Source organism: Bemisia tabaci, chromosome 3 (genome assembly GCF_918797505.1).
Source record: "Bemisia tabaci chromosome 3, PGI_BMITA_v3".
Taxonomy (NCBI): domain Eukaryota; kingdom Metazoa; phylum Arthropoda; class Insecta; order Hemiptera; family Aleyrodidae; genus Bemisia; species Bemisia tabaci.
Window position 1 is genome coordinate 29,651,556 of NC_092795.1, and position 16,287 is coordinate 29,667,842.

At 35.3% G+C, this 16,287-nt stretch overlaps 1 protein-coding gene across 2 annotated transcripts; it reads left to right on the forward strand.

The window, feature by feature from the left end:
* The first annotated feature begins 791 nt into the window (after positions 1-791).
* On the forward strand, positions 792-16,000 carry Nnp-1 (Ribosomal RNA processing protein 1 homolog Nnp-1). Of its 2 annotated transcripts, none has more exons than XM_019040385.2 (11): positions 792-926; positions 1,787-2,090; positions 3,314-3,393; positions 4,746-4,889; positions 5,938-6,111; positions 6,853-7,032; positions 8,146-8,432; positions 9,523-9,808; positions 10,784-11,032; positions 11,988-12,378; positions 13,270-16,000. In XM_019040385.2, exons 2-11 carry the CDS (start codon positions 1,919-1,921, stop codon positions 13,425-13,427), a joined length of 2,121 nt encoding a protein of 706 aa, XP_018895930.2. In that variant the 5' UTR covers positions 792-926; positions 1,787-1,918; the 3' UTR covers positions 13,428-16,000. The 2 variants fall into 2 exon arrangements, with proteins under 2 accessions (XP_018895930.2, XP_018895931.2); XM_019040386.2 differs by having other exon boundaries at positions 803-926; positions 1,949-2,090.
* The last annotated feature ends 287 nt before the right edge of the window (positions 16,001-16,287 follow it).

The following is a 16,287-nucleotide window of genomic DNA, read 5'->3' on the forward strand; positions in this document are numbered from 1 at the left end:
TCAAGAACATTCGGCTCGTACGATCCAACTTTTTTTCAGCGTTCATAAGCTTCGGAGTGTCATTCACTCCAGATATCACTCTGGGTTTTGAAAATTAAAAATTCCCGAAAATTTTGAATTTTACAAGTCTAAAGAAAATACTTAAGTATACTTACCTGTATTCATCAACTGATCACAATTTTCTCCTGGAGTTCTTTTGATTCCTCAATTCCCTCTCGACGAATATTCTGTGCAAATTCTTAAGTCAGTTACCTACTAACGTTTGCTTGCTTTCATTTGAAAAAAATTAAGAAGTCAAGTAAGGACAGTTTCAAACACCGTGAACAAGTGATGCATTTCTGAACTTCTTGCCAGCGCAGTGTCCATCAGGGCGGTAAAATGATCTACTATCCCATGTGATATGCTTATCTCAGTTTTATGGCACCATAAGTTATATTAATTAAATTAAAGTTGAGATTTGTTTAATTTATTTCGAGAAATATGAGATAGCTAAAAACACAATTCGGTTACAGCTGCGAGTGTTAACTGATTGTGAGGTACCTACTTTTCTTGGAGTTGCGCAGTGAAAGGGATCTGTAAAGTTGTACTTCGGGTGGATGTAAGTATTACTTCTCAAAATTTTCATTGAAAAACAGTATAATTTTTTATATCCGGTCTGTAATATGTCAGTTTAAATTGTTTATGAATTAAATTATCTCACGTAAGCCTCAAACATCGTTGAAAAAGCAAGATGGGAGGGAGGGGTGGGGTGCGCAACCAGGGAATGAAGTCCGTCATTTTAAATTGGGTTGCAACTGATCATCGATTGATCATTTTCGCGCCACGTGTATTCTCATCATTCATCGTATTTTTGTTTACAGATGGCCGTTTGAAATTCTAGCGTGGTTGTGCTTTTAATTTTCTTATTTTCTGAAAGAATCATGACTGTAAGTCCTATTATTTATTTGCTTTTATTACTCCAGAAAGTGCCATTGCCCCTTTGTGATCCATGCACCATCCGTCTCAAGTTATTTGCCATTTTCGCGCTCTGATCCTCGGAGCTCTCCTAACCTAATTCCTTCCTACACATGGTTGAAACAATTTATTTCAGTGCATTCAGTCTCAGTAACTAATAAGTATGAGTTATCACTCCATTTATAATATTTTTCAATGATGGATAGATGTGCATTATTTTGAAATCCTCCCAGTTGAAATTCCTGGTATTTCTCTTGTCATTATCAGATGTAAGCCATCGATCGATAGTATCGCCTTTTGCTTTCTGCGGATCGATTATTGAAATTATTTGTTCATCTGGTTGACGATATTAGTTTAAGATGGAATGGAGTTATGGACCTGGTCAGTTATGTTGATTGGGTGACGTATCACTGAATTGCCAGCCCTTTGCTATTTTTTGGAACTGTAAAAGACATGCATCGTCGTTACCAATTTTTCAATCGATATTGCTGGCTGATCACACAGCTTCCTCTCGCCTTAGTTTAGTCTTATCCTTCAGGCAAACACATATCTTCAATTGTTCAGTCTGTTGGAATACGAAAGATCTCGTTCCTAGTTAATTGCGATTGGAAGGTGTATTCTCATCTTTTTGTGATTCTACATAATTAAAAGTTTCAAGTAGAGTAGCAGGATCATCTATTACTCAAAGTAATATATTTGGCACATTCATTATTACCGTAAGGATGTAGAAATTTTTTACAAAGTACAGTTTAGTGTCCCCTACCTAAAGTCAAGAAGATTAATTCTAGGTAGTGTTGTTTCACGAGTAATTGGTCTAATATTCTTGTCTCAGCTTCTGTTGCTGCTGGTCCACGCCTCAGCGCTTATCTGAGAAAGCCATGAAGACTCGGACGTAAACTTCAGCTAGAACCTTCTCTCTACTTCACTCAGCAACTTTAATGTGGAGCGTGCTATTATGATTTAAATGGGTAATAATATTCTATCCTTTCGTCAGAAACTAACAATGGACGCCACAGCTGCTAGGAACAAAATTTTGGACGAAATGACGATGGCAAAATCTCTCGCCTCTAATCACCTTAGAGAAAGGCAAGCCGCCATGGAAAGACTGCGTCAATGGATGTCCAATGATGAAGAGGGTAAGTTAGTCCCAACCAATCACAGCCCCAGTTTGATCATATTTCATAAATCATCCTTAGATTTCAAAGAAAAAGAAAGTCTTGTCGTCAAGGAACAATGGATGGAGTTTTAAAGAAACGCACCAAGTTGCATTCTGGAATTTAAAGAGTTAGGAGTAGTGTTAAATTCAACTAGTCGTACATTTTTTCCTCGTAAAAAATTACAAGTTAAGGAGAGCTATTTTGAACATGAAAATAGTTACTTAACTTCATCCTCAGTCTTGAGTAAAACTAAGTCAAACACAATGCACCAAAAATAGCATAAAAAAGTTTAAAATTGTAACCGGATCTGTGAAAAAGGATCTTATCTTCCGAGAAAAAATTTTCCATAACTTTTTGCAAACACTGAAACCACGTTTGTTTACTATCTGAGAATTTTTGTCGAAGATATGAAGAGAAAATTAAACGGAAGAAGAGAAGAGAGTGTGAAAAGTTTATCTGGAAAACACGTTTTGACATTTTACCTCCTTTAGGTCCACTTCTTATCTTCCTCTAAAAGTATAACATTTTAAAAAAGGCATTGTTTGGTACCTCTGTAGCACAAAATTTATCGATTTATTATTTCAGTTGTTAAATGCAAGGGCTTAACGCCGAGATTTTTTCCACGGTAATAACTGATTGATACAGTGTTATACAATGTATTAATTTTGTTTTTCTTAATTTTCATTTTTTTTTGTTCTTTTTTTCTGATGCATAAAGTTGGTTAACTGTAAGGGAAAACCAACATGGAAATTAGTCAAAATTGGTCTAGAATTTTGAAAAGTTAGCCATGATTAGTGCCATCGCATGAAAACTTGAGATTATACTCTAAACTTTTACAAATCAAAGTAAGTGAGAAAGAGCTCTCACATTTCGCTTGGTTTTTCAAACATGACCTGCTTTCCAGTATCTTCTGCATCCTTCATAAGACCAATTCTTATTTTGAAGAAGGGTGAAGACCTTCAGATCTTTAAAGCAGATTTGTGCTTAAAATAAGTGATTCTTACCCAGGTGTTCCGTGACACAAGTGATTTTACGTAATGCTATCTTGAGCTGCTCCTCCCAATTTTCGCAGCCTTATCATGTTTCACCCTAGCGGCCTTGCGGTCCTGATCTTAACGACAAAAGTTTTTGTACTTCTTGTTTCTTGTGTCACTAAATTTTCTATTCAGCTATTTTATCTTTGGTACTTTTTATTCTGTCAGATTTTGCGGAGGAAGATTATCTACGAATTTGGAAAGGGCTCTTTTACTGTATGTGGATGTCTGACAAGCCTCTTACTCAGGTTATTCTTTATGACTACTTTTAATACTATGTTAACTGCTAATGATGTTTTGAAGAATGTCCCACTTCCTTTGACACCGTGGGTTCATCAATCAATTTGTTAGCATGAAACAACCTTCTCCCACTCCCAACTGGTTTGCCTTTGTAATTTTTTCATTTTATTATTGCATTGACACCATGTCAACCATAGGAAAGGCAAAGCTAATGACGGTGTTTAGCGATGAGGAAGGTACAGAATTATTACTGTGTAATCTCTTTCAGTCAGATAGAGACAGATAGAGAGATAGATAAGATACTTTATTTCTTCCCATGAGGGATTTACAAAAGGGGGGGGGGGGGTCGATCTCTTTCAGTCTATAAAATAGGCTCCATTTCAGCATCATGCAGGCCAACGATATAGAAACTGTAGATTGGTGGTTGCCTATGAAAAACATGACACACATGAAGCTGTTGTTTAAGAGGCAGGTGGGGAGTGGAACTGTCCAATTGCTATTCTTATCATAACCTCATACATGGAATCTTACGGGAGTTTTTACAATAAATGATATAGCGTTGAAATTTACATCGTATACTCACTATATCTTAAGCTCAAAAGACAATTGGACGGCCACGTGTAATTATGTGAAGATCGTGATAGAAAGTACAAAAAAGACCCTCGATGCTGATGCTATGCCTGATGGTGTTTCCAGCAGTCACTCAACAATGATTTAATTCAATCTTTCGTACCCCCCTTTCTTACCTGTTTTAATTTTTTATCTCTTTTGATGTAAATCTTTTAATTCTATTGTAACGTTGTTGAATGACAAATAAACAAAAAAAAAACAAAAAAAATCGTATACTCACTTGATGGATGGCTCAGTTCCATATCTGAGCATAGATTTTCAAACAGTTGCTTCTTAATTTGATATAAGTCCTTATTCAGCAGCAGTCTCATCAGAAACCATAGAAACTGACTCTCTTTGTCCTAGAAACTAATTGTTGCTCTTGGTGTGTCATGAATTTCATTGTTGGCGTAGCATTGGATCACCCTATCTAAGTTTCTACATCGTTGGTGCAGGCCAAATCTACTTCATTGTTTAGCAAATGAGATCTTCTATGAATGCTTAACCATCAGTGAACCATCCCTAACTTCTTCCAGTTTTTTAAATTTGTTATTCATCAATCATAGTAGTGAAAAAAAAACCACAGTAATTTTTCTTGATGCTGTGTAAACTGTGAGATATCTCTACAGTTTCCAAGGTATGTTTGATATTTTCACCTCAGCAGTGAGTAGTGAGGCGTATTTTCTTTGAAGCCTTACTTTCTTACTCTCTTCTTAATTAATTTTTTTTTTCTTCTTCTTTTTTTTCACAGGAAGATTTAGCGAATGAAATCAGCAGTTTGATCCATGCTCCTCCAACTTTTGAATCATCATTGCTTTTCATTCGAACTTTTTATCTCACGATGGTCGTTGAATGGCTTGGTATTGATCATCATAGGAGAGATAAATTCATGATGGTAAAAATTAATTTTCATTATCTTTTAAGCTTTCATGAAAACGCAAAAGGAAAAAATTACGATGAGTTTTCTAAGGCAGTTGCATAGATCATAACTTCTCACTTCAGTTTTGTTAATGCTGCGGTAAAAACTCAGATTTTTAAATTATAAAGGAAGCTCCTCAAGCAGAATAGGCTTTTAGGTCATGACGCTGTCCAATACGATTCCAATTAGTAAAGTATTTACTCCGCTAGAATAGTAGAATGTTTGTCAAGCTCATGTTGGGTAAAAAAGAGGAGGAGAGAAAGTGCTAACAGCACCAGAAAAAGAAGGCCTTGGTTACTGTTTGTCATCATTGCAAGTGGGCCATTCTGTAAGGGAGAACGTACCAGAGTCAGCGCTCATCCGACTGGCCAAGTTCAGAATCAGGAAATACCACCCTAACCCGGTGTTGACCCAGTGTTGTTGAGTAAGAATCTTTGAAACATAATGTGTAAAAATAAGCTTGCGAGTAGTAATGCTGTCCAAGAGGATTCCAATTTGTGAAAAAGCACAGTTAGTACTCAAACCCCCCCAGTATAAAAGCTCATCACACAGAACTAAATGAATACATTGTATAATAACCTCTGAACACATGATGAAATTTTCATTAGTTTAAGTTACTTTTTAGTAATGATGATAGAAAGAACCCATAATTTAAAGAGAGTCCTCTCAGAACCGACTAGACTATGGCAGTTACTGAAGTTCTATTTGTCATGAATCAAAATTATTCCTTTATGTACCTCATGGTAGGCTTATGAACGATTTAAAAAAAAAAAAAAAAAAAAAAAAAATCCCCGATGATAGACATTATTTTTGCCCTGAATGTTTCGGTAATTTTCTTTAAACATGTAGAAAACAAAACTATCTATTAATGTATGCTATATACTGAATCAAAGTTTATGCAAACGAACCTTGTACGAAATTCTACATCATCAGTTGATTTTCAAACTCTCTGGCAGCTGAAAAGCTGATACATACATACAATTCTTTTCTTATAACTTACTTGTTCATTTTTGTTTCTCTGTAGTTGGTGCGTAGATTCCTTCGCCAATCATTTGAACTTATCCGCAAAAAAAAGTGGGCCCAAGAAGAAGTCGACAAATTTGCTGAAGAGCATTTTTTCATCTTGAAGTTTTTACGGAAAGGACCTTTAGGATTAATTACTCATGTCAAAGATATTTATGTAGAAGAGCTAGCCAAGGTGAGATTTTTCACCTCCTAATTTTGATTTATTTTGCTCTCCACCTTACCTCCTAGTAGATTGTCTTTCTTTAAAGAGTGTCCAAATTGGAATTTGAAAACTTTCAGGAACTGAAAAAAGTCAAACTGAAGTTCCTCAAATTGCACTTTTCTGCATAAAAATCAATTTTGTAACCCCAAGTGTCAGTCAAAAATCAAACATTTTCCAGAGATGGGATTGAAAAACTGATTTGAAGGTCTGAAGGAAAACCTTTAAACAATTTTAAAAAAAAAATTTTAAGGTGGGTTATTTTAGAAGCAAAGTGTTTAGTTACTTAACTTCTGTTTGTAAAATGCATCAACAACTTTATCTTAGTTTTTTTCTCTTGGTTCAATTAGTCCATTACAAGGCACTAATCTCATTAGGAATTGAATGTTAATTTTCTCTCAGTTAGGCAAATATAACTAACTGATTAGCTGGTTGATTGAACAACACCTATTCTAAATTCATAAAATTAAAGGAATATTTAGTATTCAAATAATCTTTTGGATATTTCGCATCCATCCTAAACTTTCATGTCTTGTTTTATTACGCTGTTTTTTTTTTTTCCAATTGAGCAATGATGTGGAAAATGAAAAAGACAACAAAATTAAGTGACTGTCACCTTAACTCTTCTTACTAGTATGCAATAGAAGCAATTTTGTGTTTTTGCTCATCTCATTCCATGAAGCTCAGCCTTTCATTTTGTTTTGTTTTTTGCAGGTTAGTAGAGGTAAAGTGCCTGAAACCTGCCTGCCCAAATTACTAGAACCGTTTGCTCGCATTGTAAGCACAACAGACAATGCAGTCTTGCACAAAATAGCGCAGAAAGTGTTTTCTCACATCATTAAGCAGTCAGAACATGGTCTTGAACATCGGCTGAAAGTTGTTACATGGAAGAGGGTAAACATTCTTCAAATTTTTTCAATCGCTATTGTCAGGTTCCTGCTCTGGAGATGCTGCGAAAATTTGGACAGTAATCTCATGGAAGCAAACACATGCTCCTAGTAAGATAAAGCAGAAAGTAGTTGGTTTTGCTCTACTCTGTGTTCCTTGAAATTCCTCAGAATTTGGTCATCTTTGGATAGGCATTAAATTTGAATACATTAAATATGTGACTGTCCATGTGATTAGAGCCTTCAGTCTACAGAAACTCAAAAGAGAAGATGTAGATACACTGGAGCCTAGAGGAATTTCTACGAATAATTTGTTCAAAGAACGTCCAATATTGTCAAACTGAAACAGAGTTATTACAACATTCTGATTACAACCAATCGAAAGTAAATGAATGAGAAAATTGAAAAATTCTATTTTTGACCCAGCTCCACTGAAAATTTTGCCTCTATGGACTAAGGCCCCTTTCCTTTTGGACGGTCTTGTATGAAGAATTTTTTAGGGATAATATGCGAACATGCAATATTTGGATATTATCTAAAGAAAATACCACTGTGGCAGAGAAGTATACCGTGTAAACATCAGATGTGGCCAAATTTTTTCATATAATGTACCAAATTTTAAAAAAACTTGCAAGTATTTTTTTTTTTTAATTATCAGGGAATTATATATGCAATTGAATCCCAAGTAACACCAGACGTAAGACAGTAAGACCTCGAATTATCGGATCGCGATTTAACGGATGGATCCTCCGGTCCCTTCAGGGGGACCGACTAGCGCGATTTAGCGGATTCAGCAATTCATCGGGTTCGGCCTCCGGTCCTGTGAAATCTGATAAATCGAGGTCTTACTGTACATGAAAATTTCAAGGAAATGTATTCTCCTCTCTTATTAAAAATAAATATTTTATAGAAGGTATCTTGCCAACATTTGAATGTTTCTACGGCATTTTTTCTTAGCCAGTCAGAATGAAAGAGGAGAAAATTTACTCTCAGTATCTTAGAAACATGAATGTTTGACATTGAACCTCTGGCTTTAAGTCACAGATATTTTGTGGAAACTGTAAAAGCTACCCTTGCCTTTCATGCTTCTATGCTTAATGTATACTCTTTCCTTGGTTAGATGGGCTTTCCACCGAACAAATTCAATAAAATCAAAAGAGTTAAGCAAGGAGATGATGAGGAAGAAGATTCAGATGCTGACTTACTAGGTGGCAAGAGTGACTCTGAAATTGATGAAGGAGACGAGGAAGTGCTGTCGCAGTTCCAGGACCTCCGAGCGGGAGGTGATGTTGTGATTCCGACCATTGATTTCAATCCTCAGTTGATGGTCGAAATGCTCAGCAGGGTTAAAGAACTTGAAGAGACGACAAAGAGAGGGAAAGGGCGTGTCCAAGCAATCATCCAATTGTAAGTTTCCAACAAAATTAATTTTGACATTCTGAGGTAACCCATTTTAATTCTCTTCTTTTTGCCAATATTCATTGCGAGGCACAGCATTCGCAATGAAATTGCCTAGATTTTGCTTGCGTTTGACTCACAACTGAAATCGGTCGTAGAATTGCAAACTAATTGGAGTGCATTCTTTTGGAAAAAGCCAAAGTTGTGGGCCAGATTTTTTTAACAGGTAGAGCTACAAATGTGAGTACTATTGAGTGAAGGTTATTAAGAAATGGTGGAAATGCTGTAGAAGGGTACGATTTTGCTGTATGCAGGTGTAACCTTCTTGCCGATGGAAGGGCTAAGTAGTGTGACAGCTGGGCATGCAGGGAAGAGCTTCCTCTCAATGAATTGTAACTTTATGCTTTTCATTTATTGGTGAATAGTCACTAAAAAATGAGCCTTACTCAAAAAAAAAAAAAAAAAAAAAAAAAAAATCAGCACCACTGTATGAGGAGTTTTACAAGAAAGTACCTGTGCTAATGTTAGGCAACAGTATCAGAGTCAGGAGACAAAGCTTGCAGTTGAAAGAAGAATGTAGTTTCAGAAAATGTTGATTTGAGTTTTGGCAGCTTTTTGTGGGTTTAAAATTGTTGGATTATACCACAACTTTACGTCCTCCAGTAGCCCGAAAATGACAGAAACTGTTTGCACCTTATTTTTTTGGATGCTGAAGCGCATTTTCTTTAGAAGAATCAAATATCGGTTTTTCAATACATATTATTCTTCAAAAATTGATTCCAATTGGTACGGTACACTGAAATATTTACCTCGGGAAACTGAGGTCACTTTTTCTGTAAATACAGACATTGTTTAAACTCTTCAAAGGGAACTTTCCCAATGATAAAAGAAACTATTAACAATGAAATAATGGAAACATGCAAAATGATTAAATTAATGAAAGGAATGAGAATCCATCAATTATCGCGAGTAGTTGATTTGTGATCACTGTGATTAAAATTTTTCTTGCGGTTCTACAGAAATGGGAAAATCTAGAAGAAAATTTACTTTACTTACTTCAACTCTGGTAGTGAATTCTCATTTTTTTTTCCTTTTGCAGGTTCCAAAGACTTGTTAAAGGCCGCTACCCTCTAGTTACAAACCAAATTCGGGCAATAGACTCCAGAAAACCAATCCATGTTCAGGATGAGGTCAATAAAGCCACGGAAAGGTTAAGACAGATCCGTAATCTAAAAGACAGTGATGCAGTAAACGCTTTCTATGCAATGAAGCATAAACCAGTGCCATCTGATGACATCTTATTAGCTGGTAGTGGTAAACGGAAGAGAGATTGGGTTGAGAAGCATGAGTATAACGACTCTATCTATCTCTTTGGGCAAAATCAGGTATGAACTTTCAAAATCATTTTTTCTCATTGTCATTGTTCTTGATAGTTCTTCTAAGTATCATCTGACAAGCAGAGTCACTACTGATGAAACTGTATTTATTACTGCTTACCAGTTTTTTATACTTCAATAACTGTCAATATTTTCTGGTCATGCTTTTCCTATTCAACTTTTTAAAAAGAAACTCATGATCGTAAAATCATCTTCTGGAGAAATGAATTTTGTTGTTTCGGTGTTGAATTGAAACAATGGGCCACTTGACAAAGTAGAGTTTAAGCATCATGATGTATTTCTTCCCATCAAAATTTCATGCCGAACACGATTTGTGCAACAAAATTTTTTTTAAGTAACTCCGAATTAACGCATGAACATTTTTCAATGCATAAATTCAAACTTACCATTTATGAAACAAGTGATTTTGAATAATCCTCTTTTGTTTAAAGTTTAGCTGAAGTCACAGTATCTAAAAAAGAAAGAAGAAAAAGAAAATTGGTGGAAACTCTGTCCAAAGATCAGGAAAAGTCAGGGAATTTTAAGATGAAAAAATTATGGCAACCCTGAAAGAAGAAAAATTCTTCAATTAATAAAGTTGACTGGAGAAAATCTACTCATTCAAATTATAATGGGACGGAGTTAAACAGAAAGGAACCAAGCCACATCGGGATCGAACCGAGAAAAAGAGGTTTAAAGTTTAGCTCCTGCGTAAGACTCAATGTAAAAGATGAACTTCAAGTTCAATTTCTGCAAAATTTGCTCCAACAAAAACTTTGAATTTTCGGCGATAGATAGTAGAGCAGTGGTTGAGTTTAAAACCACTCATAACTAAATTTTTTCCAAAATGTGGGTTGGTTCCTTTCTGCTTAACTCCGGCCAATGTCTCCCCAAAAACAATGGCAGCTATTGTAGAGAATATTCCTTTAGGAGGTCTTGGTTTCAATTAGAATTAAAAATGTCCCTATGTATCTCTTATACAAGGTTAAAAACACAAGTGGCGTTTGGACTGTAACTCCGAAAGTTGAGGAAAATGGTATGGAGAAAGATCCAGCGATATTGAAAAAGCAGCAAGTCATCAATGCGCATGATGCAATAGCAACCAGTTTGAGAAAAAAACGGAAAGTTGACCAAAATGATAAAAGCGAAGACCCCGAAGAGTTTCCAATGGAAGAGGAAAATGAAGATGCAACGGACTCTGCGGGAAAAAGCAAAAAGAAAATCGGAAAACAGGTAATCATAATAATTAAGCTTGTGAGACAAACGGTTCATCTTTGCATTTTTGTGAACTCAGTTCAAAGGTTACTTTGACAGAAGTGGAGAAAATTTGGCAACAAACGAGAGGCAATTTTGAAAAATGATCGCTTCTCCTTTTTTTTTGTTGATTATTTTTTTTTAAAAGGGACAAATCACACATTTTACTGTGAAATCAGACAATGTTTCATCAAGTAGAACGTTCGGCTGTGAGGCAGAAACATTGGATTTCAGCAAACAGTCAATGTTTCAGAACTTTCTGCACCCTGTATTTTTCCTCTTGGTTTTATATAATAATCTCAATGCTCATGACACATTTCAGTGAACGTCTTGTAATACTGTACTTGCTCATAATATTTCAGTGGTTTCTTGTGAAGTTGTAACTGAAACACTGCGTTTCAAATCAATAGTTTAAGATTTATTAAATTTACTCAATGCCTTATCAAGGACATAAAATTTAACTTGATCATATTTAAGGAATATTATTCGGATAGTTTTGATTGGCGAAGTTCTTTGACCCAGGAAGAGGGGAAAATGGAACAACTTGTTAAAGACTTGGTAATTTTTTCAGCAACAAAATTGTTAAAGGAATGTTGAAAATGCAGAAACTTTCGACTTCCTAGGAATGACTGTCATAAATATTTTAACTTGTTAAGTGTCTGAAGGATTTTAGCGCCTGATTTTTGCACAAGCATAGCAAAAATTTAGGAAAAGAAGAAATTTCTAATTTAGGAAGTACTGAAGACTCAGCAATATTTTTTGTTCTTTTTCTCTGTATTTTTCTTTTGTCTGTATCTCTTGACTCCTAGAAGAAACCTCATTTCATTAACTTGTGTTGCTATCGAAGCTCTTATTTTTAATATTTTCTCCATGCATCCTTTTGTTAAATCTTTATTATTTTTCACAATTTGGCGCATTGTCTCTTTCATTTCAGATTGCAGCTTGCACTCCTGTAAGCAATACATCCAGGGACTCAGAAGGGAGTTCAAAGAAAAAGAAGGCCAAGAAAGGTAAAACTTCACCCAAAAACGCCCTCAGATCCAGCACAAGTCCTCCTCCAGTCTCACCATCTGGATCTTCCAAAAAAGTTTCTACAGAACTGCCTAAGGAATTTCCACAAGTCTCTGTGGAAAATTTAACTCCCAAAGAAATAAAAAAACTGAAGAAAGGTCTGAAAGGCACACCTAACAAAAAATCTCCCCCCTCTGTGGCAGGGAAAGATGCCAAAACTCCTGTGAACTCTACTTTGGCGACGCTTCAGAACGAAACACCTAAGAGTGAAAAGAGAAGAGTAGAGTTTGTTCTTGCCAAAAACTGCTCACAAGGTCAGTGAAAATCTTATTTTTTTATTGTCTATCATAATTTTGTGATTCCCCAAGGTTTGAGGGCATTCAAGAACATTTCAATTTAAAAAATTGAGGGGCGAGGACTCTTCTGTCTGAAAAAATTTCTGGTATGCTTCGTTTCTAATGTATCACTCAGTAAAGTAATAAAAAGGTTCATTGATGCATAGGTTGTCCCGAAAGGAATGTATGCTTCTCATTTTTCAGCAAATGATAAAAACTACTGACATGCGCATGGTCTCTGGCAGTGGCGGCAGTCTGGCAAACTTGGAAAATCGGGGCATTTACAGCGTGACCTGGAAAAGTCAAGGAATTCATGGGAAAAATAAGGCAATTTTTTGAGTAGCCTATCAGCGCAACAAGTCAAGCCAGTGTCATTTGAGAGAGCGTACCAGGGGTCCAAAACCTGCAGGAGCATGCTTTTGCGCTTTTTTTGTGGAAGCAGTTGAGGACAAGAAATTTTTCAAGAGAAGCTGTCAAGATTTTTTTTTCTGTTAATTTTTAGAATATTCTTTTCAGTCCTTTCAAAGCAGGAAGCTGCATTGATTCTAATGAAGGAGAACGACTAGCAAGTTGGTTTTAGTGAAGAAATTAGCTGAGCGCGCCGCTTTTTTATGAAGAAAATCTTGAGCCTCAAGGGTGCCACTATTTAAATGAAAATTGGTCTACCTGTTGAAACAATGTGTTTTTAATCTCCTTTGCACCAAGAGGTGTAATATGCACTCAATATTAAACTCTCATTTCAACCCCCTTGGCCCTTGGTTTATCTCTTGTTGCCTTGAAGCACTGACCACCTTGTTGAGAGCTTTTGGGAGTCGCAGAAGATGTTTATTTTATCAAGTCATTTCTGAAATGCTCTGATTGTTGTTTCAGATCCGAAAGAGTACAGGCGATCATTGAAGATGAATCCAGGAATCCCATTCAGTGCTGAAAAGAAACCTATTCAAGGAGTTTTGAAAGCATCGCCTTTCCCAAGCCCGGTCAACCCATTTGTGAAAAGGTCTAAAAGGAACAAACGGTTATCATTTTAAACTTGACATATGTGATATAAGGCCTTGAAGCCTTAAACAAAACACTTATTGACTCTCAGAATTTGAGTGTACAAATTGTAAATACTTTTAAGTGAATTTTCATCTCGGAGGGTTTTTGTTTGATTCACCCAAATGTTTGTCATCTTTAAAAATTCAGTCAATTGCAATTGACTCCTTGCGTACCTGCTCTCATTATTGCATCTCTTTAAGGAGGTTAGAGCTAATCAGTAGCATTTTGACATTGTTAAAGGCATTTTGATTTGGGGGGTTTAATTCTACATTGGAAACAATTCCAACATGAAACTAAAAAATTTCAATTTTCGTAAATTTTTCCATTATTCTAATTATGAAGCAATGAGGTCACCCACCAGTCGTCCTCTCTTCATTCTCAATTGTAGAAAAGACTGATGAGTGGCTTTCTTTAGGTAAAATTAATTTGAGAACTATTTTTTTGTCAAATTGAAAAATCTTGTTTTCTGATTTTCAATTCCCTTAATTATTGGAATCACAATTGAAAAGAATTCTTTTCTTTCATTATTATTGCTTTCAAAAGAATGAAATTCCTATAGGAATAATTTTATTCCAATCAATTTGAAACTGAAAATTTGTATTTCTGCTTCAATATCATGTTTTCAAGGTGCCCAAATAGACAGTGAAAGTTTTTGGGAAAACACAAGATAAATGCAGTCCAACATTCATGAGGAGAGCATTTACAGGACTTACAGGAACCTTAGTATGAAAATGTCTTAGGAAGTAAAGGAAAAAATTCATCGCCGAAAAGTGAAGGAATTTATTAAAAAAAGATCCAAACTTTTCCCTCTTGCGGAGTTTCACTTGATGATGTTCAAAATTTGCATTGTAGTAGAAATGCAGATCGCAGAAAATTATGATTTAGTAATGTAAAACAGGAAACCTGGAAATCAATTTCGGAACCAATGGGCCTGTTGCAAACTTTTGCTAGAGCGAAAGTAAGAGTTGATCCTTATAGATGATGTCTCAAAAAGCACAATGAGCATATCCGCAAAATCTGAAATGCACTCCTAACTTCACAATCTGCAAAAGAAATTTGTGTTTTTTTAAGCCTCCCGCTTTAGAATGGATACTAAGGCACAGGTGAACATTTTGTCAGAAGAGTTGTTCCATTCAATCCCTGCTCAACATGGCCGACGCTTCCGTGCGCAAGTTTAGGAGAGCACGAGGTCAATCAAGGCGGATACCTCCCAACGCAAGAAAAATGTGCATGTAAACATGCAGATTGCTATCAGGTGGTTAGAAGTTAGAATAATCGTCCTGTCACATGTGTTTTGGAGAATTAGCGTCGGCTTTGTTGAATATTGCGTATTATCCTTGTGAGCAAGGGTTGGATGGAATAACTTCTCTCACGATTGTTCACCGTTTTTAAAGCGGGAAGCTTGAAAAAACGCAAATTTCTCATACAAATTGTGAAGTAAGGAGTGCATTTCAGACTTTGCCGATGTGCTCATCATGATTTTTGAACCATTTTCTATGAGTAACAACTCTTATTTTTGCTCTAGCAAAAGTTTGCAACAGGCCCATTGTGAACGTTAGAAAAACGTTTCCTTCTTTTAAATGTATACCAGTCAGTAGATTTGTATTTGTTTTTATAACTTTGAGAATTTTTTCTCAATTGTCAATAGATACCTGGGTGACAATTCTAAGGGCGAAAATGTCATCTTTACCCAAATATTGCACAACTTTTCAGTTCGCCCTGCAAGAGATATTCTTGTTTCGTTTTTTGAAAACTCTTTACTCATGTCTTTTCTCTTGAGTTGAAGAGAAATTTTGAATCAAGATCCAATGTTAGATGAAAAATTTTCTGATCAAGAGTAAAAAAAAACTGAATTTGATTCAGTTCAGAGTCATTGAAAATTGTTATACTTATTTTGTCAATATTCATTAATTTTTGTAGAAATGTTATCTTCTCCTGCTGTAAAAAAGTTTTAAAAAGTGGAAATCTGTAATTATGTACATATGCCGCACTAACCATGTTTATAGGCAGTGATTTTGATTATTGACAAACTTCTCCATTTTCATATTGCTTTCAAACAAAAAATGTTTTAAAAATTAAACCTTGACCTGTTCATTTCTGAAATTGCTTCTTTTTTGTGCTCAGTATGTAAGTGCAGTCCATCATGCAGCTTGTTTTAAGGTAATATGTTGGAATCAATGATGAAAGTCAGTTTTTGTTACCGCATTTTAAAGAAAAGAAAGTTAGGTAAAGAACCTATCCTTAAAAAAAAAAAAAAAACCTAGAACCTCCTCAGTTTTGCAAAATTATCGATATATTTTATTACATTGTCGTGACGCACTGAGTTTCTTGAAACGATAAATTAATAATGATAGTAAAAGTCTTTTGTGTGTTGAGACTTGAGTTTTGAAAAATAATTTTTAGTTAACCTTGATGGCTACTGCAAAATTTTTCAATTTTCAATACTTTACGCCCTCAAATCTGAAATATTACCGAATCTACTTGTGTTACATGATTAAGTCACTAGTTAAATCTTGTAGTTACATTGTATCTCTGAGAATAAAATCGTCTTTAAATTTTTAAACCGTGTATTTTTTCTTCTATCTTTCGCCATTCCTTTTTCTTTTTCTGTCTGTAAGAAAAATTGATTTGCATTTGAAAGCGCCAAAATCTTAACTGTATGGTGAAATAAAATCCGATGGAGTTTTATGCTAGTTAGGATTTAAGGCTATGATAATACTTAGTGATGTTTGAAGCATTAAAAACTATGCTTTAAAGTATGCAGTAGAGTCACACTTATATTTTAGATTACCTAGTTCTTTTTTCTTTTTTTAAAAAAACAAATTCAGCTTTTTGTTTTAGGGTCTAAGT

Bases quoted from the DNA above. Each gene is read 5' to 3' on its own strand.
- Nnp-1 (XM_019040385.2), top strand. From the start codon at position 1,919: ATGGGTAATAATATTCTATCCTTTCGTCAGAAACTAACAATGGACGCC. The intron at 2,091-3,313 runs GTAAGTTAGTCC...TTATTCTGTCAG, and splicing joins GATGTCCAATGATGAAGAGG to ATTTTGCGGAGGAAGATTAT. The intron at 12,379-13,269 runs GTCAGTGAAAAT...TTGTTGTTTCAG, and splicing joins TGCCAAAAACTGCTCACAAG to ATCCGAAAGAGTACAGGCGA.